The 26,236-nt window shown below is 47.9% G+C and overlaps 1 protein-coding gene across 2 annotated transcripts in view; it reads right to left on the bottom strand.

Annotated features, from left to right (window-relative positions):
* The window catches only part of MTOR (mechanistic target of rapamycin kinase), a 133,555-nt gene that overhangs the window by 103,818 nt on the left and 3,501 nt on the right, over positions 1–26,236 (bottom strand). For both annotated transcript variants that reach the window (XM_058719094.1, XM_058719093.1), the window contains exons 4-16: positions 25,480–25,712; positions 23,773–23,973; positions 22,687–22,821; positions 14,773–15,048; positions 14,582–14,690; positions 11,635–11,821; positions 10,853–10,981; positions 9,895–10,139; positions 8,602–8,817; positions 8,067–8,272; positions 1,049–1,171; positions 350–439; positions 141–233 (exon numbers count right to left, since the gene is read on the bottom strand). In XM_058719094.1, the coding sequence (XP_058575077.1) occupies positions 141–233; positions 350–439; positions 1,049–1,171; positions 8,067–8,272; positions 8,602–8,817; positions 9,895–10,139; positions 10,853–10,981; positions 11,635–11,821; positions 14,582–14,690; positions 14,773–15,048; positions 22,687–22,821; positions 23,773–23,973; positions 25,480–25,712 (2,243 nt within the window). The remainder of the gene's footprint in view (positions 1–140; positions 234–349; positions 440–1,048; positions 1,172–8,066; positions 8,273–8,601; positions 8,818–9,894; positions 10,140–10,852; positions 10,982–11,634; positions 11,822–14,581; positions 14,691–14,772; positions 15,049–22,686; positions 22,822–23,772; positions 23,974–25,479; positions 25,713–26,236) is intronic.

Genomic DNA, 26,236 nt, shown 5'->3' with positions numbered 1-26,236 from the left:
CTCAGCAGATACTTCTGAGTACCTACTGTGTGCCGAGCTCTGGGTCGGGCACTGGCTGGGGGCAGTGAGTGACGAAGAGAGACAAGGGCCCACGCCTCCCAGGGGCCTGTCCTGCTCAGTCCAGAAAGAGCAGCACTCACCTGCCTTTTGGCCAACAGGGAGGAGTCCTGGAGCATGTCCATGATGATAATAAAGAGTTCATCAACCCATTTCCTCATTTCTAGGCCACTGACCTACAAAACGAAAAAGACCGCGGTAGAGAAGATTAGAAATTACGGCCTTATTTTGATTTCCTCAGAGGCTAAACAGCATTCTTCCCATCCAGTGGAAAAACTGGTTGTCCCCTTACCTGAGCCAACTCTCCTATTGTGGCCAAGACATTATTGATCACACCTGGGTTTGGATCAGGGTCTGGATCTTTCAGTTTCAATATTAAAGCCTATGAAAAGAAGGTATGAGAAAATGAATGCAGGACAGAATCTACCAGGAACCTTTCTTTTACATAAGTAAAATTCACCCAAGAGACCATCTCAGTCACAGATAAATTACTTCTAGGCTTTACAAATCCAGGATTTCTCTGGAATGTGGATTCTAAAACTTTTCTGAGCCCAGTCTGACATACGAGAGAGCTGGGAAGTGCCATGATTTAAAAACGTTTCCCACGCCTCCTCAAATGATACCTGTGTGATCATCTGCCCAGATGCACGTAGGTTCTGAAAGATTTAACATGCCTCTAAACGCATTCAGATTTTAAAGCTCATTTTTTCTTCACTTTGAAGGAACAATTTTATGCCACTATTTGCCTACTTCTTTCCAGGCACATTTGATGATGTGCTGGAACCATCATTTCTTATCTCTTATAAAGAGAGCCCTTTCTGCAATTGGTGGGATTTTTGTAGTTCTTTCGCTGAGAAGGGCCTGATGGGGCCCTCGTCCCCGAGCCTGGGGCCAAAGAACTTCTCTACTGAAACACTCCCATCGTCCCGAATGAGCTGACATAAGATCACCTGGAGAGAAAGTGCCAGTCTCTCTAGCTATTGTGGGTTACCTTCAGAATGGGCTCCATGTAGGGGCGGATGAGCCGGGGGGCATTGGAGACCAAGTGGCCCAGCATGCGGGCACTCTGTTCTTTGATTCTCCCAATGCCGCTGTGCTCCAGCTCTGTCAAAATCTGGAGGGAAGAAAGGTTCGTATGATAGAGGAAATTCTAGAGACGAACGGTGTGTCAAAGGGGAAAGGTGGCAGGGAACCAGAGGAAGGAACCAGAACTCCACTACAGATCAAGTGGCTGCTAGATATTCCACAAAGGCAAACAGTGGGACACAGCAGTGGTGGGAAGAGAGACGGTCTGAAACCAGTCCCAGCTCCCACGGTCCCACGATCATCCCCGAGCAGAGCTGTGACAGTGCAGCACAGTCACAGGAGACTGAGAAAACCACCAGGGACAGTATGAGCAGGGGTCTGCAGAAATAAGGATTGAAGTGGGGCATCTGGGTGACTCAGGTGGTTGAGCATCCAACTTTGGCTCAGGTCATAATCTTGCAGTTCGTAGGTTCGAGCCCTACAGTGATCCTCTGTCTCCTTTTCTCTCTGTCCCTCCCCTGCTCACACTTTATTTCCCTCTCTCCCTCAAAAATAAATAAACATTAAAACAAAAAGAGAGAGAGAGAGAGAAATAAGGTATGAAGGAAGGGCTCTCTTTTGAGAAAAATCTCCATCCAGACAGCAAATCACTAAGAGGGCTTATAACTAATGACAAAAGAATCCAAGAACAGTCAGAATAGCTATGATGTTGAAAGAAATATTAATACTCAGTAGTGGTTTCAGGCACATCTAAACCCCAACAGTGAGGGATTATATCAATAGATTCCCCTTGGACCTTTATGAACAGAAATAACATGTTTGTTCTGACATCCTTAAAACACCTGCAAATCAGCACGTTCTACTCATAGTGACTTCATAGAAACAACTTAATATAGACAGACTTCTGGTGAGCTGAAGTTGCCAGAAGGAAATCTCTGAACCATGAGAACAGTGCATGTTAACTCAGCTACCCAGAGGAGGAGTCTACAATTTCACATTATATCTTGTCTCCGGTTATTGATTTAATAATCCTGACTTTCTGGATCCCCCTGGCAGCCTGTTTTTCCCCTGTCACAGCAGACAGCCGTGAGAGGGGATGGACAGGGATGCTGAGAAAGGACCCACGTGAGCAAGGAGACGCAGGCGGGGAGAAAATGCGTGCCCGTGAGGAGAGCACAACTCTCGGGGGCGGCAAGGGCCACTTCAAAGATCCCCAATTCATTTCCAGAGCCAGAGAGCATTGCTGTGCCCCCACAACAATACCCAGCGCCCTCTCTGGTGATCAAGGCATCAGAAAAAGGACAAAGCACATTTAGGTAATGTCCCTTATTATCAAGGCATGAAAATGTCCAATTCACCTTGGGAAGGTCTGTATATGCATTTGAAAACAATTAGAAATTTTGGTGTTACCAGGGCTGAGCTCAGTAATATTCTCATTAGGAGATATTTCTGTTTCAAGCTTCTTTAGCAGGATTTGGGCTGGTAGGTTCAACAATGATTTCTTTTCCTTCCCCAAACCTTAGAGATTTTATATGTGTATATACACACACATATACACATATATATACACATATACATATATACATATATAATTTTTTTTAAATGTTTATTTTTGAGAGAGAGACAGAGTGCGAGCAGGGGAGTGGCAGAGACAGAGGGAGACACAGAATCCAAAGCAGACTCCAGGCTCTGAGCTGTCAGCACAGAGCCCGACGCAGGGCTCGAACTCACAGACTGTGAGATCATGACCTGAGCTGAAGTCAGACACTTAACCGACTGAGCCACCCAGGCGCCCCAGGTATATTTTTTTAATGTTTATTTTAACTTATTTTGAGAGACAGAGAGCATGAGTGGAAGAGGGACAGAGAGAGACACACAGAATCTGAAGCAGGATCCAGGCTCTGAGCTGTCAGTACAGAGCCTGACATGGGGCTCGAACCCATGAACCGCAAGATCATGGCCTGAGCTGAAACTGGACGTTTAACCAACTGAGCCACCCAGGTGCCCCGTAAAACCTTAGGTATTTTAAAAAGACTTAAAGTGATGGACACTCCTCACACAGGCAGCAGTTGAAGAAATAAACCATTAGGCTAAACACAGAAGTGCCGGCAGCATATTGATGGATCTTGTTTTTTTAATCCATTCTGCTACCCTATGTCTCATTTGAGACCTAAGGACACCTGCAGATTGAAAGTGAGGGCATGAAGAACCATCTATCATACTAATGGAAGTCAAAAGAAAGCCAAAGTAGCCATACTTATAGCAGACAAACCATATTTTAAAACAAAGACTGTAACAAGAGATGAACAAGGGCATTATTATCATAATTAAGGGATCTATCCATCAAGAAGATCTAACAATTGTAAATATTTATGTCGCCAACTTGGAAGCACCCAAACATATAAATCAATTAATCACAAACGTAAACAAACTCATTAATAATCATACCATTATAGAAGTCTTTAATACCCTACTTACAGCAGTGGACAAGTCAACCAAGCAGAGAATCAACAAGGAAACAATGGCTTTGAATGACACACTGGACCAGACGGACTCATATTCAGAACATTTTGTCCTAAAGCAGCAGAATACACATTCTTCTCGAGTACACATGGAACATTCTCCAGAATAGATCACATACTAGGTCACAAATCAGCCCTCAAGAGGTACAAGAAGACTGAGATCACACCATGCATATTTTCAGATCACAACACTATGAAACTTGAAATCAACCACCAGGAAAAATTTGGAAAGCCCTCAAATACATGGAGGTTAAAGAACATCCTACTAAAGAATGGGTTAACCAGGAAGTTAAAGACGAAATTACAAAATACATGGAAGCAAATGAAAATAAAAACACGACTGTCCAAACCCTTTGGGATGCAGCAAAGGCAGCCCTAAGAGGGAAGGAAATACATTGCCATTCAGACCTATCTCAAAAGCAAGAAAGGTCCCAAATACACAGCCTGACCTTACACCTAAAGGAGCTAGAAAAGGAGCAGCAAATAAAGCCTAAAGCCAGCAGCAGAAGAAAAATAATAAAAATGAGAGCAGTAAGTGATAATAGAAACAAAAAACCACAGTAAAACAGATCAACGGAACTAAAACCTGGTTTTTTGAAAGAATAAACAAATTTTTATTTGTTTATTTACTAACCCCCTAGTGAGACTTCTCAAAAAAGAGGACCCAAATAGATAAAATCACGAATGAAAGAGGAGAGATCACAACCGACACCACAGAAATACAAACAATTATAAGAGAATATTATGAAAAATTATATGCCAACAAACTGGACAATCTGGAAGGGAGGGACAAATTCCTTAACACTCACACACTACTAAGACTCAAACAGGAAGAAATAGAAAATTTGAACAGGCCCATAACCAGCAAAGAAATGGAATCAGTTATCAAAAATCTCCCAAGAAACAAGAGTCCTGGGCCAGATGGCTTCTCAGGGGAATTCTACCAGACATTTAAGGCAGAGTTAATACCTACTCTTCTCAAACTGTCCCAAAAAATAGAAATGGAAGGAAAGCTTCCTAACTTACTCTATGAAGCCAGCATTACCTTGATTCCAAAGCCAGAGACCTCACTGAAAAGGAGAATTACAGGCCAATATCCCTGATGAACATGGATGAAGAAATTCTCAACAAGATATTAGTAAATCGAATTCAACAGTACATTAAAAGAACTATTTACCATGATTAAGTGGGATTTATTCCTGGGCTACAGGACTGCTTTAATACTCATAAATCAATCAATGTGATACACCATGTTAATAAAAGAAAGGATAAGAACCATATGATCTTTTCAATAGATGCAGAAAAGGCATTTGACAAAATTCAGCACCCTTTCTTGATAAAAACCCTTAAGAAAGTAGGGGTTGAAGGAACATAAGTCATCATAAAAGCCATATATGAAAGACTCATAGCTAATATCATCCTCAATGGGGAAAAACTGAGAGCTCTCCCGCTAAGGTCAGGAACACGACAGGGATGTCCACTCTCACCACTGTTGTTCAACACCGTGCCAGAAGCCCTAGCCTCAGCAATCAGACAACAAAAAGAAATAAAAGGCATACAAATTGCCGAAGAAGAAGTCAAACTTTCACTCTTCGCAGATGACATGATACCCTAACGTGGAAAACCCAAAAGATTCTACCAAAATACTACTAGAATGGATACGTGAATTCAGCAAAGTCGCAGCATATAAAAACCAACGTACAGAAATTGGTTGCACTTCTATACAACACAACAAAGCAGCAGAAAAAGAAATCCAGGAATCGATCCCATTTACAATAGCACCAAAAATACCGTTAAGATACCTAGGAATAACCAAGGAGGTAAAACGTCTGTATGCTGAAAACTCTAGAAAGCTTATGAAAGAAACTGAAGAAGACGCAAAGAAATGAAAACGCATTCCACGCTCACGGGCTGGAAAAACAAATATTGTTGAGATGCGTACGCTACCGAAAGCAATCTACATATTTAACACAATTCCTATCAAAATAATACCAGCATTTTTTACAGAACTAGAACCAGCAATCCTAAAATTTGTATGGAACCACAAAAGACTCTGAACAGCCAAAGTAACGTTGAAAAAGAAAACCAAAGCTGGAGGCATCACAACCCCGGACTTCAAGGAGCATTACAAAGCCGTAATCATCGAGACAGTATGGTACTGGCACACAAAGAGACACACAGATCAGTGGAACAGAATACAGAGCCCAGATATGGACCCACAAATGTATGGCCAACTAATCTTCAACAAAGCAGGAAACCGTATCCAGTGGAAAACAGACCGTCTCTTCAGTAAACGGTGCTGGGAAAACCGGACGACGACATGCAGAAGAATGAACCTGGACCACTTTCTTACACCAGACACACAAACTCAAAATGGATGAAAGACCTAAATGTGACATAAGAAACCATAAACATCCTACAGGAGAAAATAGGCAGCAACCTCTTTGACCTTGGCTGCAGCAACTACTTACTAGACATGTGTCCAGAGGCAAGGGAAATAAAAGCAAAAATGAACTATTGGGACCTCATCAAGATAAAAAGCTTCTGCACGGTGAAGGAAACAGTCAACAAAACTAAAAGGCAATGGATGGAATGGGAGAAGATATTTGCAAATGCCATATCAGACAAAGGGCTATTATCCAAAATCGATAAAGAACTTATCATACTCAACGCCCAAAAAACAAATAATCCAGTGAAGAAATGGGCAGAAGACATGAACAGACACTTGTCCAAAGACATCCAGATGGCCAACAGACAATTGAAAAGATGCTCAACATTACTCATCATCAGGAAAATCAAAACCACAACGAGATACCACCTCACACTTGTCAGAATGGCTAACATTAACAACTCAGGAAACAACAGATGTTGGTGAGGATCCGGAGAAAGGGGAACCCTTTTGCACTGTTGGTGGGAACACAAACTGGTGCAGCAACTCTGGAAAACAGTATGGAGGTACCTCAAAAAATTAAAAATAGAACTACCCTGCGACCCAGCAATTGCACTACTAGGTATTTATCCAAAGGATACAAAGACACTGATTCAAAGGGGCACATGCCCCCCGATGTTTATAGCAGCACTATCAATAACAGCCAAAGTATGAAAAAAGCCCAAATGTCCATCAAGTGATGAATGGATAAAGAAAATGGGGAGAATGTGTGAGCGCGTGCACACGCGCACACACACACGCACTGGAATGCTACTCGACAATCAAAAAGAATGACATCTTGCCATTTGCGACAACGTGGATGGAACTAGAATGTGTTATGCTAAGTGAAACAAGTCAGTCACAGGAAGACAAATATATGATTTCACTTATATGTGGATGAACATAAGGGAAGGGAAGGGAAGGGAAGGGAAGGAAAATTAAGATAAATACAGAGAGGGAGGGAAACCATAAGAGACTCTTAAATGCTGGAGGGGAGGTGGTAGGGGGTTGGGCTAAATGGGTGATGGGCACTAAGGAAGGCACTTCTTGGGATGAGCACTGAGTGTCATATGGAAGTGATGAATCACTGGGTTCTACTCCTGAAACCAATACTACATTTTATGTTATCTAACTTGAATTTAAATAAATTAAAAATAAAAATAAAAACAGAAGTGCCAACATAATATAATCCTCTAATTTGTTGACTGATATAACTTACACTCACTTTAGCTAGGACAGACTGTGAATACATGACATTTGTTTCGGATGAAAGTTACACGTTAATGGTTTTTCTGCGTTTAAGTTTTTACGTGTTAGGAAAAGTATCTGTTTCGAAAGAAATCATGGGAGATTCAGGAAGCAGAGGGGGACGTAGGGACAAGGTGGAGTCAGGGGGCAGGAAAGGACTGGGTGAGCCACACTGAGACCCGGAAGAGGTGGGTGGAAATCACTCAAGGCAAGAAGGACTGGACCACGGGCCCCTAACCAGGAGGCCAGAGAGTTTATGCGGCTAGGTGGAGACAAAAACTGAGGAGTCAGGTTTTAGCAGGAATTGCAAATCCTGGGGCACCAGGCTGGCTCAGTTGGTGGAGCATGCGACTCTTGACCTCGGGGTTGTGAGTTCAAGCTCACATCCTGGGCCTCTGTGCCTGACCTGGTGGGAGCAGGAGAGCAGGAGGACAGAGAGGCGTCAGCAAAACTGACACCATCGGCAGCAGACTGAGCCAAACGTGCCAAGAAGCGGGATCGCCGGTGACTTGCCAGGAAGAAGAAAAGAGCTGCCTGCAGACGAGGTTCGCCGGGGATAAGAGGCCCCTGGAGTCGTGCCGCTGGGGGGAAGAGGCTCATGAGGCGATCAGCCCTGAACTGTAACTGCCGAGCTGGGAAAACAGGGACTCTTGGAGCCAAATGTGGCTTTTACCAGGCATCGTGATCTTTCTCCCCTTCCTTGTCCTCATCTCTCTTTCTCCAAATGGCTCTCACAATGACAGTCCCTTCCAGACTGCCACTAGGTGTGACTGTCACCCCATTACCTGGATGAGCATCTTGCGCAGGAAGGGCATGACGAAGGCCGGGTTCATGCTACTGAGCCGGCCCACCGTGCAGATGGCCAGCTCCCGGATCTCAAACACCTGGTCGTTCAGGGCCACAAACAGGGCCTGCAAGTTCTCTGCCTGGGCCAGGTGTGCATCAAAGCGCTCATCCAGAGATGCCAAGACGCAGTAGCGGATGTCGGGGTCTGCAAGAGCAAGCGAGCCTTTGAATGCCTCTTCGATGCCATCATCCTCTGGTCCTTTCCCAGTTTCCGCCCACACTGCCCCCCGGCCTCGTGAGAGGCTGCCACTTACGCTTCTCTCGTCTAACCCGTCATTCTTTGCTCACAGGAGCAAAGACAACAGGATTAAAGACAGATCGTTTTACGCCACCCGGCTGGAGTAGCCAAGCCTAACGCTTTGGCAGAGAAAGAGCCGGCCGTCACCTCCCTGAGGGCACGCCATGAAACTGGCTAATTCCCGGTGCCCCGAGCGTCCAAACTCCCCCAGACTGCTCCTGTCTCATGAACCTTACCAGGATCTGTGATCCCGACCACGAGCAGTTTGCTGAGCACGTCTGCCACCACTTGCACCGCAGTCTGGCTAACGACGTGCGCGTGGCCGCTGATGAGGTGGACGGAGGGCGTGAGCAGGCGGGAGCAGGTGCGGGCGGCTTCCATGCGGATCTCCTTGTGCTCGCTGTTTAGGAAATGATCCGCACAGTGGCGGACAAACTGGGTCAGAGAGTGGCCTGGATACAAAGGCAGAGAGAAGACAAAATAAACACCGCTGCTCTGGACGGTAGGCCCACAACTTGCTGGCTGCGTTTTTCATTTCATGGCGATGAATTCAGTTTTCAACAAGATATTGACCCAGAACTCTTCTCTTAAGAAGGTAACAAGTGGGTTTCGAATCAGCAGAGGCAGAAGGGGAGCAGAGGAGCTGGGAGACAGAAAAAGGGCATTCCCCCCGCCACATCCCCCCATCCTAATCTTTTCTTTATTCCCTTCAAAGGATGAATTATTTCGTTTTATTCTGACCCAAACCTTTCTTTATGCTCCCAGAGAGTAAAACAATTCTTGATCAAATTTACCTTGTCTATTTTAGTTCCCAGATTTGAATAGCAAAAGAGAGTCTGATGTCGGCTGGGTGTAAATATAGCTACTTTCTATTCATTAGAAATATATTAAGCTGGGTGTTAATCAAGGCAAGTGAAGGAGCTACAGGAGGGAAACCACAGATGGCTGTAAGCATTCAGACCGCACATCTAGGCTTTTTGTACTTGCTTGTTTCCCTGTAGTCTTGAGCAATACCACCTACATGATCTTAAATTTCAAAAGTATCCCTTTTTCTCTCCTGAAACAGATCTCCCTAGGGACATTAATGTGGGTTTATCTGCAGCTTAGAACTCTAAACCGAACTACACAGGACGCCACAGCTGAAAATCATACTGCCGTAGGAACGGAAACACCTTAAAGCCTCTGGCTTAGACATTTTAAAGCATTAAACGCCATCTCCGCTTCATGGATGTGGGGGGATGGGGTGGGGCTCCATCTCTGACTTTCTCGTCTCTCTGAAGCATTCATTCCTTGGATCAATGCAGAATTTCCCTGAACACCATCTGCCCCCAAACTCAGGGTGGGACAGAGAAACAAAGAGAACGAATTAACAAAGCATGCAAAGAGCCCAGAAGGCTGAGCCGCTACCCGATCAGCTACCTGGTCTCCAGATCCCCAGCCAAGACCCGGCAATGCTAGGCGCCCTTGTTCTTTCCTCGGGGTTCCCAGCAACACTCCGTGTCTTGGTGAGAGCTGGGGCAATTTCTTACCTTCAAACTCAAAGCTGCCGAGAGTTCGCAGGGCAAGAGTAATGCTGCCCACGTCGCTGGCCTCAGGGAGGGCTGTGAGGCCAGGGGAAGCCAGCTGATGGGCCAGGCCCTTGGGCATGCCCGGGTGCCGGAGGGGTTTGTGCATAAGGACCAGGGACAGCATCTTCAGTAGCCCATCCTGGATGTCCTTCTTCAGCTGTGGAATCTGACGGCTCAGGTCGTACAGCACAGCAGTGAGGGCAGGGCTGAGGGGAAGGAAGCCAGGTGTGTATGGCGCTGGACAAGACATCTGTCTGTCCTTGAGAAGAAACAGCCCTTCTCGTCCAGCAGGGGGTTAGGCCCATCGCAGCTTGGTCTTTAAAGTAGAAAGGATACTACAGACTAGGATAAATGACCGGAACTCTGTCGGCCTGGTCAGAGGTTTCAGATCAATCTACGAATTTCTGGTCTTTGCCAGAGAGGAACCTGCTTAATATAATTTAGGTACTGCAGAAGACCAAGTCTCGATTAAAAATCTGGGAAGCAAACTGAGAGCATCGTCCTTATTTTACAGAGAAAGAGAAGTAATGCAAGGAAAGCCAGGCCATTTCCCAATGATAACATAAATGGCTGCAAACATCGGTCGGGCACTTCGTATACACAAAGTCGTGTGCCGAGGGTGGCTATTTCATGAACTCCTTCACTTAACCTCCATGACGACCCTAGACAACAGGAGCTGCTACTGTGCCCGCTTTTCAGGTGAGAAAATGGAGGCTCGGAGAAGTTAAGTAACCGGGTCAGGATCACACAGCTAACTAGAGATGAAACCAGGATTCAAAACTAGCCCGTGTTTAGCGCGAGCTCTCCCGCCTACCCAATCTCACACGCACGCACCCACGCCTCGCTTTCAGCACCACCCCGAAACCGCGGTTCGAGTCTCATACTCCCCGAGACGGGAGCTCAGGTTTCCGACACCCACCTCAGTCCCACTGCCAGCATGGGCTCCAGCAGCTCCTTGATATCCTGCTGGATGCCTGGCCCCATTGCCCGGGCCAGCATGCTGATGCAGGTGAACACTGTGGCATCCACCTGCATTGCCTTCTGTCTCCTGCAGAGGACCGAAAGAGTGAGTGAGTGGCCACTTGAGACACAATGACATTCTGTGATGCCCCACCTCAAAATCGCCTTGGGGCGAGGAGGGCAGCTTACCCAGGCAGGGCCACGACTCACTGGCGTGCCGGTCATCTCCTGCCCAATTCTAGGGGGCCCACCACACCCTAGTCACCATACATTTGAATCTACAACAGCCCAGCAGATGGCAGTCACGTGTCTTGAGGAAGGGGCCCCTTTCCTGAATTGGCACAAAAGGCACCATGTGGCTTAGCGCGGTGCTGGCCAAGGTACCTATTTAGGAAGTGAACTGAACAATGTGTACATCAGGGACCAGGGTGCACAGCACAGCCACCGGGCGGAAAGAAATTCTCCCCGCAACGAGAAGGCTGGGCTCTAGAATGGGGAGGCTTATCCCTTCACCAGGCCAATCTACTTATACGTACATATATAACACACACACACACGTTTATCACTTAGTTTGAAAAAGGTTGGAACTCAACTGAGGAAGGGTTGTTCTTTGTATGACTTGCTACACCCTGGTGGTTAATGATGCAGAGAATGGGCTTGGGCTCCACGGAAACTGGGATAGAGCATCCTTCCTCCCCAACCAAATGGGGCGGAGGGTGAAATCCTAATAGAGACACTTACTTATGGGCAAAGTCCTTTGGGGGTAGGGCTGCTCGGATGATGTCCAGCACACGAGGCAAATAGACCTTGAACTCAGATCTCACAGCCACAGAAAGGAGCCCCAGGGCTTGGAAGGCTGCCGTCCGTTCCTTCTCCTTCTTGACACAGCTCAAGACGTGGTTCATGGTATCTTGGAGGTACTGGGTATCTGATCACAAAAAAGACAAGGCATATGGCTCAAGGTCAGGGTTGGTGTATGTACCAAAGGTCAGAGTTCCTATAAAACACTTACATTTAGGAATAAAGAGAGCCGCCTGGAAAGATGTAAAGAAGAATTTAGAGGATGTATTAACCAGTCTTGATAATCACTTGCTAATCACTCCTCAGATACATCTTTTGGAAATATTAGAAATGTAAGATTTTTTTTTTCCCCTTTAATTAAAAAAAAAAAAACCCACCAAAAACTTAAAAGAGCCTCTGAAACAATAACATGGCATGATCGTCCCCATTAGTGCTATATTTTGAGGGAACGACTACATGCTCTTACGAAGTATATGTTAAATCTTGCTTAAAAACAAAGAGAATCATCTAAACGATTTTATATTATGTTGAAATTTAAAGTACTATTGGATACTGTTTGCAATAAACAGGCCATTCTATTCAGCTTAGGCCTGGAAATCACTTTGCTATTACCCAGAGATTTCTGTTATAGTTATATTTAATAGAACAAGATTTAGTCTGTAATTTGGGAAGCCACAAGCGTATTTTCATTAAGTTTACATCAGCCAATGTGCACGGGTAGGCGATTCTTGGGCAATTTAAGCCAAAGTGTTATTACTCCTCTGAAGGTTGGAATTTCCTGATTTTTGCCTCTCTCTATTTCTTCCCTTCCATCTTGCCGGCCTCAAGTCCGTGCACCCGCAGAATATACACAGCAGCAGAGAAGGCAAGACCGCACATCCATTAGAAAGTGAGGGGTGCTGAGGGCCACAGCTCATTTAGGAGGCAGTGAGCTGAAGTCCCAGACAGCACATATGCCTCCCTGCATTTATTCTGACGAGAAAGATCTTCTCTCGTGGCTCGCGTGGTCAAATGACACCGAAGCATGCTGGGGCTTGAAAATCACATCACGTCAGCAAGGAAGACGGGACTTCTGGACGGGAACAGCATTTCAGCAGGAAGGGAGCTTAAATCAAGAAGGTGATTTCCTTTGCCAGATTTAGCACCCTAAGAGATTAAGGGATCTGATATTGTGAGAGAGCCCAGCCCAATCTTAGGGCATTTTTGATAGGTCCAGAGCTTCCGTCATTAGGAAGTTTAAACAGCGACGTCCAAACTGTAAGCTCTAAAAATGTGGCACTTTCCCAATGAGGCTCCATGGATGGAGGCTGCCCAGGCTGAACATCAACGACACGCTTTAGTATATTATTTAACAAAACAACAAAAACCCACATCAAAAGAATAAACCTAGGGGCCCTCTGAGCCTCTGTATCCTGCTGCTAGGCGGTCCTTTGAACTTACTGGGGTAACTGCTTCCACAACATGACAGACTTTGATCAAATTTGGCCTAGTTATTACTTTCTTTTGAACCAGAGACTTTCACACCACAATTATTTAAAGCTCTACTGAACAGGGGCATGTCTGGTCATTAAAGAAGAGAATAGCTGTTGGGTACCAGGTGGGAAAAATGGAAAACTGAAAAAAATATGGGCAATTTTCATGATATCATTTCTCTCTGGTTCATTGATTTTATGTGGCTAATTGTCTCGTCCTTCCTCAACACCTTCTATTCTCACACACAGCATATTTAACACCTCACCAACTATACTTTTTTCCTATTTCATCTGGACTGGGGAGTGTGAAATGAGTCTGTGTGCTAGGGGATGGCGTCTGTGGAGGGTCAGGCTGACCTTCCACTTCCACTCCTGGCTCTCATTTGGTCCTGAACGCTTATTAAGCCCAGGCGACGGGCACCACAGTGAAGTGCAAAGAGACGTTCGAGACGGCGGCTCTGCACTCAGCAAGCAGGGAGGTAAGATAAGGATATTAAGTATGAACAGGCAACCAGAGTATTGTTATAATTTTTCCCTTTACCTTACTTCTAAGATGGATCTGAGGAGGCAGAGGAGGCAGTAATAACAGAATAATGGTTTCCACTTATGGGGGCCTACTCTGTGCCAGGCATTTAGAGCAGGTGTTTAGGCATTAACACGATTCACCTTGTAAGGCAAGGATTATTGTTATTCCGCCTCTACGGGTCAGGAAGTGGAGGCCTGGGAAGGTCAAATAACCTGTCTGAAACCTCACGGTGAAGGACAGAAGCAGGATTCATCCCGGGTCTGACGCCAAAGTCTTTCCACGGCCGGAGGCTATCGAGGAAGGGGGAAGAGCACTTCCGGCCGGAGTAGCCCAGGAAGGCCCAAGGGAGAAGCCAGCATCTGGGCGGGGGCAGCTCCGGGAGCCGGGGATTCTTGCTGCCCAGTGAAAACAGGGCAGGAATACAGGAGCCCCCAGGCCATCATCCCCGAAACCTGCCTCTGAAACTTCCAGTCCTTCCTCCCTGTGAGCGGTGAGGCAGTGGGTGACCACGCCAGGGGCAGAAGCAGGGCGGTCACCACATCCTCCCCGCCCCACAGAGGGGCTGCTGCAGAGGAGCTCAACCCAAACTGCCCTTCCTTCGGTCCCTGTGACGTCCGTCATGAACTTGTTGGCTTCCACACGCACGAAGTCGCTTGGCTCCAGGACTGCCTCTCTGCCTACACACTCTGGTCCTTCCCGTGTCGGCTGCCTCAGACACTTGTGGAAACCCTACGCCGGGCCCCACTGAAATCAGACGAGAGGCAGAGAAACCAGAGACTAGCCCCTTAGTTGTTGCTTCCAACGAGAGGCAGACGTAACTTTCTGGAATCACTTCCGTGTGAGTTCCCTTAAACAGGTAATGATATGACGTGTCCACGGACATCCTCACCTGTGAAGGCAGAAGGTCGGAATGCAGCCAAGCGGGGCAACAAATTAAGGATTGTCATTTGGATCAGCGAGTTCTTGCTATTCCTGCATTTCAGCACCCACTGGCACACCTGAGACAGGAGAACACAGGGTTGGCCACGGAAAGGGAGCACGGGGCTTGGGAGAGGAGGGGGCAGGCCTCTCGCCACCTACCTGATCGAATTTCTCCTCCATCAGGTCTCTGCAACACCGGCTCTCCACCAGCGTGGACTTCGCTGGGCTGGGGGAAGCCCCGAAACCCATGAGGCCTTGGTGAGAGCTGTACCCCAGCAGTCCCACCAAGGCGTTAGACTGCGGGGGCTGGCCAGCCTGGAAGCTGGTGAAGGGGGTGATGTGGCGAGGTTTCGTCCCGAAGCCCATGAGGTCTTTGCAGTACTTGTCATGGACCAGCTGCTGCTGCGTGATTTCTTCCATTTCTTCTCTCAGGCGCTGCACGTGGGGAGGGAGATCACCTTTACTCACAAGTGCCACCTGCCAAGCCCCTGTGGGGTCTACAGAGCAACTCCTCTGCCCAACCCTGCAGGGGAACTATTTGCCAAGTGGAGGGAGCCCACTCTTCATCTTTAGGAGCTGGATTCCCCCAGAACCTTGCAGGGGGCCTGGTTTTGTTCTAACTTAGGCAGAAGAGCACCACCTACTGAACAACGAAGAAGCGGCAGGGGGCTGGCCGCCAAGGACCCCTCCCCTGGTTTGGGAAAGCTGAGTTGCAGACCTGAGGTCACAGCGATGAGGTCACCCTCTGGCGAGGGTGACAGGGTGACAGGGTGCTGGGCGGCCCCACGCCAGGGTCCCGTTGAGGACATGCTACTCTCCTTGTCGCCGGAAACCCAGGTAGAAACAACTAAGGCAAGTTATTTTCTCAGAATCTGAAGAATTCCATGGGCAGCACGGACTAAATGGACTGGCTGAGAATTCACACCTATTTCCCAGCCAAAGGGCTGCTTAAAGACAGTCCAAACTGAGAAGGACAGGAAACAATTTCTCAACTTGCACACTTTTCTCGACACAGGTATTTTCGCTTCTCAGACATCTTCTCCACTCTCCTTGTCAAGGTCACCAAGGACTCTCAGTCTGCTAAATCGGATGCTCGATTCTCAGCCTTCACCCTATTTGCCTCGGCTACAGCATTTGATCCAACGTAACAGTCCCTCCTCTTCGAAAACTCTCTTCCCTTGGCTTCTTGGATCCTGAGCTTTCCCGGGTCTCCTCTCCTCCTCATGCCGCTGGTCTCCCCTGCTTGCTCCTCACCTCCTGACCTCAGGTCCCCAGCACCCCCCTTCTCCGACGCTGGTATGCTGCTGGGGAACCTGAAATCACAGCTATGTGCTGACGGCTCCCCAAATCTGGGTCTCCGCCCAGATCCCCCCAGAACAACTCAGTTCTCTGCTCAGAAGCCCAACAGGTGTCTGGAACACATTCAAAAGCAAACTCCTGACCTTCTACCCCAAAACGCACTGCTCCTTCCACCTCAGTCCTCCTGACTCAGCAAACGCCACCCTAACCTTCCGGTCACTCAGGACAAAAACCTGGACTCCTCTCTCCCTCATTGACCCCCAAATCTCAAATTCAAGAATCCAGCCCCTCCTCGTGCCTGCACGGTTCCCGCTAGGGTGCAAGCCGCCAAAGTCCTCTGCTAAGGCTGCCGCACTTCCTTCCCAAATAAGACCTCCTGGCATCACCCCTTGCCTCGCGGATAATCCCGCTCAACATGTAGCCACAGCGATCCTTCTGAAACGTGCGTTTCAGCTAGCAGCTAACAGCTTCCCATTTCCCACACACGGTCCGTACGGTGGCTCCTGAGACCCTACACGATGTGCCCCTTACCTCATCCCAGGTATTCCTCTGACCCCATCTCCTGCCACCTCCCTCCTGTCACACGGCTCGGTCGCAGTGGTGATCTCGCTCCCGGCCAAAGGCAGTGTGCTGCCGCCATGAGGCCTTCACACCTGCAGAGCCAGCTGTCTAGACTGCTCCCCCCAGATATGTATTTGTATGGCTTGCTGTCTTACGTCCTTCACAATTGTGCTCAAACATCACAGGAGTGTGAACTGCACTGGTCCACTTATATGCGGATTTTTTTCCCCCATAAAGACAGTGCAGGGTTATAAATGTATTTTCTCTTTTTCCTATGATTTCCTTAACGCCATTTTCTTTCCTCTAGCTTACTTTATTGTAAGAATACCATATATTATATGTATAACATACAAAATATGTGTTAATTGTTTATGTTATCGGTAAGGCTTCTGGTCAACAGTATGCTATTGGTAGCTAAGTTTGGGGGGAGTCAAAAGTTATATGTGGATTTTCAACTGTGTGTGCGTTGGGGGGGGGGGCTTGATGCCTTAACCCCCACATGTTCAAAGGTCAATGGTATATATTTTCACTTATTTGTGTCTTGTCTCTCCCCGCTAGAATATAATGTTTTGTCCACTGCTGCATTATTCTAGCTCTGAGGACTTGGTGTAGCTGGCCCACAGTGGGTGCTCAACTCAAACTTGTTCAATGAATGAACAATGACAAAATTATGATACCTCACATTTGGATAATTCTTTAGGATTTATAAAGTACCATCACAAGTACTATTTTTTAATTTTTTTTTAAATATTTATTTTTGAGAGAGAGAGTGCAAGCAGGGGAGGGCAGAGAGAGAGGGAGACAGAGAACCCGAAGCAGGTTCCGGGCTCTGAGCTGTCAGCACAGAGCCCGACTCTGTGGGGCTCGAACTCACGAACCATGAGACCATGACCTGAGTGAGCCGAAGTCGGACGCTCAACCGACTGGGCCACCCAGGCGCTGCCCAAGTACTATGCATTTAATCTATTTAGGTGACACTGTTCTGTTTTCCTAGGAGAAAACAAAGATCCTCGGGCTGTATGTGCTCATCCATGGGAAGCCCCATGTTATAGTTAGACGGGAAACCTCTGAGGGCTAACATTTATGGAATGCCTACTCTATCAGATGATGTGTTAGGCACTTCGCGTAGACGGCCCACCCTTGAACAACGTAGAGGTTAGGGGCACAGACACCCTGTGAGGTCAAAAATCCATGTGTAGCTTTGGACTCCCCCCAAACTTAACTGCTAGTAGCCTTCTGTTAACTGGAAATCTTACCGATAATAAGAACAGTTAATCAGCACATACTTTGTGTATGGATTGCACACTGTATTCTTACCACGAAGAAAGCTAGAGACAAGAAAATGTTATTAAGAGAATCACGAGGAAGAGAAAAATCTATTTACAGCCCCGTCCTGTATTTCTCTATACTGTAAGTTTATGTTGTCTGTTTATGAGATGAATCATCTGTCAGCACCCACGTGAACATTATCTCCCATGAAGCAGAACAATGTGGACGTTACATGCATTACTAACACCGGATAGCAGAAATGAAAAGATGTGAGAAAGAAATTCGTGTTTACTTATAGGTATAATGATTCAGGCACTAATAATGAGGCAGCAGCAGTAAGACTGCATCACAGTAGCTTAGTGTAATCAATACGGTTGCTTCATGGTAGCCTCGCCTATGCTCTGACGAATGAGTCGTTACCAAGTTTTTATGGTGCACGGTATTACAGTCATATTCATATTACAGTGCCGGAAACGCTGACACATTTTTTTAAAAACCACGTACCTGTGATAGGTTGATACACACTTTCTCCAATTACCAGAGAGAGACACGAACTCTACCGTATGGTGACGTAATTCTTTGAAAGCAAAGTTATAAAACAGGAAGAAAACCAACATGCTATTAACTTCACAGTAAATCTCACTCACCTAACGCCCACACGGGAATCGGCGGTCCACTGCCACACGAGTCTTGCACACGATGTCTGACACGATGAATGGTCAGGTGATCAGGATACAAAAACATCTCTTACCGTTCTTGCCATACGGTCAATAGACTGTCACACGAAGACCCACAGAGTTCATCAACTGTATGGCACGATGATGATTTACCGTTCACTAAATGGGAGTGGCTCATCGGAAGGGTCCTTTATCCTGGTTAGTCCCCTGGTGAGTAGGCTAAAGCAGAGGAGGGGTCGGCTTGAGGCCTCAGGGGTGGCAGAGCGGGAAGGGGAGGCTGGAGACACGGCGCAGCGCTGTGTAACTTTACAGAAATACGTTGTAATTTGCCTGACTGCTTTGCTTTTCCGTTTCTCTAACAATGGTTTTGTTTTGTTTTTTAATGTTTATTTTGAGAAGGGCAGGGGAGGGGCAGAGAGAAGAGAGAGAGAATCCCAAGCTCTATGCTGACAGCACAGAGCCTGACGTGAGGCTCGATCTCACGAACTGTGATGACCTGAGCTGAAATCAAGAGTCGGATGCTCAACCGACTGAGCCACCCAGGCGCCTTCTCTAACAGTGTTCTTATACGGTACCAATCTTTCTTCCACTGTCTCCTTCAGTTTCAGTACCCGTATCAGAAAAAGATCCAGGTCATAAAAGAAGTCACAAGCAGTCTTGAGTACCTCGAACCCTTCTGCTGGACCGTCCAGTGTCAATCGGTTTCCTGGCACTGCTTCCTCGAGGTCTTCTTCGTCGTCCGGCACTGGTTCGGAAATGCTCGTCTCCCTCAAGCCGTCTTCTGTTAATTCCTCTGGTGTGGTGTCTGTTAGCTCTTGAATTTCTCCAAGATCTGTATCACCTTTCAGCGCCCATCTTTTGGGCCACCTCCACGTTCTTTCACTCTTTCATGGTTTCCTTGATCGGCTTTGTCCTAAGTCCTGTGAAGTCACGCGCAACATCTGGCCACAGTTCTCTCCAGCAGGAATTTACTGGTCCAGGCTTGATGGCATTTGTGGCTTCTACAACCAAAATGGATTTTCAGCGATGGAATCCTTCTAGACTTTCTATCAGGGTTCTCTTCAAACTGTTGACAATCCTTTTCATAAAGTACCATGTGTAACGAGCCTTAGAGGTCATGACCCTGATCCAGAAGCTGAAATAGGGATGTTGTGTTTGGGGGCAGTCAACCCCTTCGATGCCTCTAGTATTGAACTCATGGGGTTCTGGGTGGCCAGGGGCATTGTCTCATATGGCAAGAACTGTACAAGGCGACGCTTTACCGGCAAGGTCCTTCTTGACTTCAGAGACAAAGCATCAAGGGAACCAATCCAGAAAAAGGGCTCTTGTGTCCAGACCTTCTTGTTTTACAAACAGAAGACTGGCAGCTGGTGTTTACCTCTTCCCTTCAAAGCTCGAGGGCTAGCGGCTTTATAGATAAGGGCCGTCCTGATTGTAAACTGGACCGTATTGCACAATGGCAGGATTATCCTGCCCCTTCCTGCCTCAAATCCTGGTGCTCGCTTCTCTTCCTAATAAATGTCCTCTGTGGCATTTTTTTTCCCCAGAGTAGGGCACTTTCGTCTGCAATAAAAACACGTTCAGGCAGATACCCTTTCTCCTCAGTGATTTTCTCTTACAGCCTCTGGGAACTCATCTACTGCCTCTTGGTCAGTAGAAGCTACTTCTCCTGTTATCTTGCCTTTTTTTTTTTTTTTTTTTTTTTTTTAAGTCAAACCTGTTTCCAAACTCATCAAACCATCTTTTGCTGGCATCCGATTCTCCGGTGCTAGGTCCTTCACCTTCCTTTTGCTCTACATTGTCATATAATGACTTTGCTTTTTCTCAAATCACATTAGAGTCTTTAAGTATGCCTTCCTTAAGGCAATCCTGCACCCACATAAAAGCTACATTTACCATATGCGATCAAAAGATACTTCTCAAGGGGCACCTGGGTGGCTCAGTCGGTTAAGCGTCCGACTTCGGCTCGGGTCATGATCTCGCGGTCTGTGGGTTCGAGCCCCGCATCGGGCTCTGTGCTGACAGCTCGGAGTCTGGAGCCTGCTTTGGACTCTGTGTCTCCCTGTCTCTCTGCCCCTCCCTCACTTGTGCTCTGTCTCTCTCCATCAAAAATAAATAAATGTAAAAGCTATTTCTCAAAAAGTGCAAGAGATTTGCGCCTGTAGGCACAGCTGTGGCAACAGCTTCACGCTTCAGCTTCCTTTTCTTGTTTTGCAACGGTGGATTAAATGCTGGATTCATTTATCCTGAAACGGTGGGCGGTCACAGCTGCGGACCGCAAGCTGCGGTACGTCTCAAGCAAGGCAACATTTTCTTACAATATCATGACTTTGCTTCTTGGGAGAACTTCGCCAGTGGCACTTCACATGGGTTCCGCAGAATTATTCAAGGTTTATTTATAGTATCGCACCGAACACGACGAAAAACACACGAGGACGGAGACAGATCGACAGATCGCTTTTGCGACACGTGACTTACTGGAGGGGTGAACTGGGCACACGGAGATGATCAGCCTCGCACGGTGTTTTAACCAGACATTCCCAACACTTGAGCTCATTGCAGCAGCAACAGAGGTGGCTACGAAATTACTACAGTCGGTACGGTTGTACTACAGTTAATTTTATGCAGTTAGGATTTAATATTGTGCCTTCGTGTTTGTTCACATTTCTCTCGACTGCAAATGGCACCAGGTATAGTCTGTGAGTGCTCGTGTGCGTAAGTTTAGGTAACGTTTAACTCTAACAAGAGATTTGTGTATATTTTACGATGGTCAATAATAAGGCTAGGATCTACATCTATGTTACGCCTTCGTGACATACTCAGCTTCTTAATTTCTAGGCTATGAGGTTCCTATCTGTGAGTTTTTTCAAACGGTCACAAACCTCCCAAAAAGTTTTCCAGTATGTGTACCGAAAACAATCCACCTAGAAGTGGACACATGCAGCTCAAACCTGTGTTGTTCAAGGGTCAAGTGTACTTGGAAACCTCCCAGGAGCCCAGTGAGGTGGAGATCCCCGTTAACAGCAAGGAAAATGAGGCTAAAGGAAGTAAAATAATGTACCCAAGTCACACAGTGTACACATGAATGGTGATTCCGAGCCGGACTCCTGAGCTCTCCATACAGTGTAGCCCAGGCCGCCCGCATCTACAGCACAGACATCACCAAATGATCATCCGGTCTATTAAAGCAAGAAGCCCTGGGGCAAAATTCCACACCAACTTGCTCCCCGTAGGAAGACCCGTGGATGGGGCTCTACTCCCAAATGTATCCCGAATCCATTGTCAGTGGGTTGACACTGAATCCACTTCTCAGTGTCTGCACTGCCAACCCTAGGGAAGCCACCACCATCACTTGCCCAGACTACTCCAGAAGCCTCCCACGGTAGCCAGGAGAACAGGATCAACTACAAGGAGTGCAGTTGACAACGGCCCCGGCCACGACTCTGAAAACATCACCATGTTTGTGCCACGGCCACATTTGCCACGGGCTGCCTCTAGCCAACGCAGGATGCAGGAGGAATGCTGAGGCAGGGCTCCTGGGGGGGCGATGGTGGCCGGAAGCCCCCCCATGGTGGCTCTGCGCGGTAGCCTAGCACACTCCTGTCACTTTCCTTTGCTGTCTCATGGCTGCTGACGGCTAGCCAGCCTCTCCCTGCTCCCTCCACGTCCCCCGCCCCCACCATAAGTTGTTTCCCTGACAAAAGTCCTTGCACTTTTAAACACAACCCCCTAAAGAGTCTCCTGCTTTCATTCCCGCCACTGCACGAGCTTTCCCCGCAGCAGTAGCCAATGATTATTAAAAATGGAGGCCCTCACCCCGCTCCCCTGGGCACGCATCTCCAACGTTTATGAGAATAAGAGCCAGTGTTGACCGCGACCCTGAGGCCTAAGAATTTGACCCTTCCCCCAACCTCCCTTGCTCTCGGTGCCCCAACCACATTTCCCTTTTTTCTGTTCCCTGAATTTGCCAAACTCTCTCCCACCTCAAAGCCTCTTCCTGGAACACCCCCATGCAGCACAAAGCTCGCTCCTCCACATCATGTGGGTCTCAGTTGAAACAGCACCACCCCAGAGAGGAAGTCCCCTCCCACTGCTACCCTCCAACCCGTTATTTCACAGGACTTGGTGCCTTCTGAAGTGACCTCATCGACTTGCTTATTTCCTGGTTCCCTTATAAAACGTCCTCTGTAAGGACAAGGATCTCGCCTTGTCTTGTTCACAGAACGGCACGTGGGAAGCCAGACTCCCTTCTGACATGCTTCCTCACCTCTCCCTCCATGCTGCTGATTCGGACCAACTCGTTGAGGATCAGCAAGGCTCCATGGATGCGATCATCCCGATTCATGCCCTTCTCCTTGGCCAACGTCTCATCAAACCCTTTCTCTGCTTCTTCAAACGTGTGCTATTAGAGACACGGGACGTGTTAATTACCCAATGTCCAAAGGGAGAAAGACCACCAGCCCGCCCCTTCTACATGGGGGACCCTGAGGTGTTACCATGCCTGCTCAGTGGCTTGTGCCAGCAACATCAACGATAGGGATTCACCAAGCTCTCTCGTTTAATTTAGCTTCAACGTGCACCGTACCATGAGGCAGAGGCCACGACCATCCCCATTTAACGGATAAAAACCAGAGGCTCAAGGAAATTAAATGACTTGTCCAACGTCACAGAGCAAAGCCAACCCTAGAGCCCAGATCTCCAATGCCACGTTTAGGAATCTCTTTGTAGTACCAGCTCTTAGCGAAGAAGTGCCAGGTCTCTCTCGTCTAATGTCACGAGCCCTGGCACTTCTTAAATTAGCATCATTGTGTGTCGCTGCTTCTCAGACACCCATTTTTCTATATTTTCACACCTCTGAGAGGAGAGCTCTTATAACTGGTGATGAGACGGCAGTAAAGTCACAGTTTTACTGTATCACGTTTTCATTCATCCTCAGTGGCACGTACAATAATGGTGTGGCCACCAACAGATCTTTGCATTAATGAAATCCAATGAGATAAGTGCTGACTCATACTGAGCTTCAGAAACCACTTGAGACCAACACAAAAGTGACATTTGCTCTGTGGCGAGGGCCCTGTTGCGGCCCTTAGGCCAGGTGGGGCTGTATATAAACGTGCTGTGGGGCACCTGGGTGGCTCAGTCGGTAAAGCATCTGACTTCGGCTCAGGTCACAATCTCCCGGCTCGTGGGTTTGAGCCCCGCGTCGGGCTCTACACTGACAGCTTGGAGCCTAGGGCCTGCTTCCGATTCTGTGTCTCCCTCTCTCTCTGCCCCTCCCCTGCTCGTGCTCTCAAAAATAAACATTTTTTAAAAATGTGCTTTGCAGGCGAATGCAACGGAACCATCTCCTCACCCTGTACCACTGAGGCTTCTGCATCTCCTTCGGCTCACGCTGGGTGGTAAGAATCAAACAGGCACGAAGGGCGGCCACAGCTCCCTCCCGGATGGCCTGTTTGGGGTCCCACACGGCCACAAAAATGTTGTCAAAGAAGGGCTGCACTTGCTGGAAGAAGAAGGTGGGGACGCTGATAGCCAGCTCGCGGAGAACCAGAACCTGGGGGAGAAAAGCACACAGAGAACCCTCGTCTGGATCAGAGAGTTTCGTCCCATCAGGATGCGGCTTCTTGCCATCCTGGAGCCTGTGTGTATATATACATCAGGAAAGGAGCAGACTCGTCCTCTCTTCTAGCTGGGAACCTCTGGGGACATAGGAATAAAAGAAAAATTGATCGAAAATCTCAGTGTTCATTATCCTAGGGTGTTTACAAACATAGGATTCTCGTAATGTTAGAACATGAGCTCTGGAAGGGAGACGTGTTTACGCTTTGCATTCTGTCCCAATGACAGCCTAAAGCCATCCCTGGAGCACAGTGGTATTTGATAAACATTTATTTTTTAAATGTTTATTTACTTTGAGAAAGAGAGAAAAGCACAAGCGGGGTGGGAAAGAGAGAGAATCCCAAGCAGGCTCCACACTGCCAGCGCAGAGCCCAATGTGGGGCTCGAGCTCAGGAGCTGTGAGATCACGACCTGAGCTGAAATCAAGAGTGGGACGCTTAACCAAATGAGCCACCTAGGCGCCCCTTGATAAACGTTTATTAAATGAGTTAATAATCCCGTTCAATATTTAATTTTGCTATATGTCCATCTGACAGCGGAAGAAACTGAAGGTCAGAGGTTGGCCCGAGTTTCAGAGTTAGGAAGGAAAAAGCCGCCTTGAAGCAGGGTCCACATGGCTGTCCCTCCCCCAGTACCAGGGTCCCTCCTCGTGGTACTGGCTCCTGAAGACAGAGCCGACAGGAAAGGATCCAAATGATGCTCTGATCCCCACCACGTTCATTCCCAGATTCTCAAGGACAGACTCTCCCTCATCTCGCGGCCTGGAAGCCTGGTCCCTCAAACGAGGCTTTTTTTCAGGGCCGAGCCTCAAAAAAGCAGTGGGGGTGCACCACGAGAGGATGAGAGGCTCCCACTCCCCCAACTGCAGAAGAGCCAATGGGGAAAGAGGGAGTTTGGGCCAGGTGCCCACCAATCAACAAACGCCTAGAAAATAAACAAGAAAGGCCTGAAAGGAGGCAGACCACCACTCCCACTGCCCCCGCTCCTCTCCTCCTCCTAGTATTTCTGTGTTCCCATAGGACAGCAGAGAGACCTTGACAGAGACACTGACAGGATCACACAGATAGGACAGCTGTCTGGGGCTTTAGGAGCCTTTTGGCTTGTGATTTCGTCTGCCTGTGGCCAAGGGGGGAACCTTCTGCTCAGGAGGCAGTTTTGAGTCTAGGAAATCAGAGGTCCAGACAGCACCGCACTCAGGGCTGTGCCTATTGGGCAAAAGAAGAGAACTTTCAAGTTTCCTCTTTGGGTACGCAGCTTGGGGCAAAAAGAGAAAGGGATTCAGGACAGAACCGAAGGCCCCTCTTCTTTAAGAAGCACAGCGCCTCTGCCTGGAGCGTCCCCTCACCGCCTGCCTTTCAGGGACCCGAACACGTGGTGCGGAGGACCCCGACAGGGCCCCCTTGCTCCCCGGCCAGCTGCATCCCTCCCCGCGGGCACTCACAGCTGCGTGTCTCCGGCCCTCGTTGCGGTCAGCGCCCAGCCACTCCAAGGCTCGCTTCACCTCGAACTCCACGTACTCAGCTGTAAAAGTGTCGCCTGCCATGGCAAGGCGGCCAATGGCCTTGGATGCCATCTCCATGACAACTGGGTCATTAGAGGGGAGGAGGTTCCGAAGATAGTTAGCAAATCTGCCGATACGGGTGGCATTCCCGCCTTCCACTCCTATGAGGCTGGCTGGGAAAGACAGGAGGACAAAAGGTGAGGATGGGCACGTCCGGTCCCGGAGAGCGCGCGGCCCTGACAGGAAGGCTGGCGCGTGACCCCTTCCTTCTGCTTTGAGTACCAAGCGCAACTTCCAGGTGGGAAGGATGCAGACAATATTTTCATTTTAAGCAGCAGGTTTGACATCTGCGTCAGAACTACTTACATAAAGCAAAACAACCTTGTTTTAGGACACGTAATTTGTTTTCCCAAGAAGAAAAGGAGTAAAACGGAGAATGAATAATAATGCACCAGACCGGTCCCTGGGATGTGAAAATGACATGCTTTGTATCACTGTACCCCAACTTTGCCTTTCCATTTGTGAGCCCCACTACGCCAAACTGCCCGACAGGGAAACCAGAGCCTGCAACGAGCCACACGGGGTGGGGGGAAGAAAGCTGGCTTGCAGTCTCCGCTCAGGCACCGGCTCAGGCATTACGAAAGTTGCATAATGGTTCTGAGACTCTGTATCTGAAGACATCAGCTGTGCCACCATC

Source organism: Neofelis nebulosa, chromosome 2, assembly GCF_028018385.1.
Source record: "Neofelis nebulosa isolate mNeoNeb1 chromosome 2, mNeoNeb1.pri, whole genome shotgun sequence".
In the NCBI taxonomy this organism is placed as follows: domain Eukaryota; kingdom Metazoa; phylum Chordata; class Mammalia; order Carnivora; family Felidae; genus Neofelis; species Neofelis nebulosa.
The sequence above is the reverse complement of the archived record's forward strand: the minus strand, read 5'-3'. Positions and strand labels throughout refer to the sequence as shown.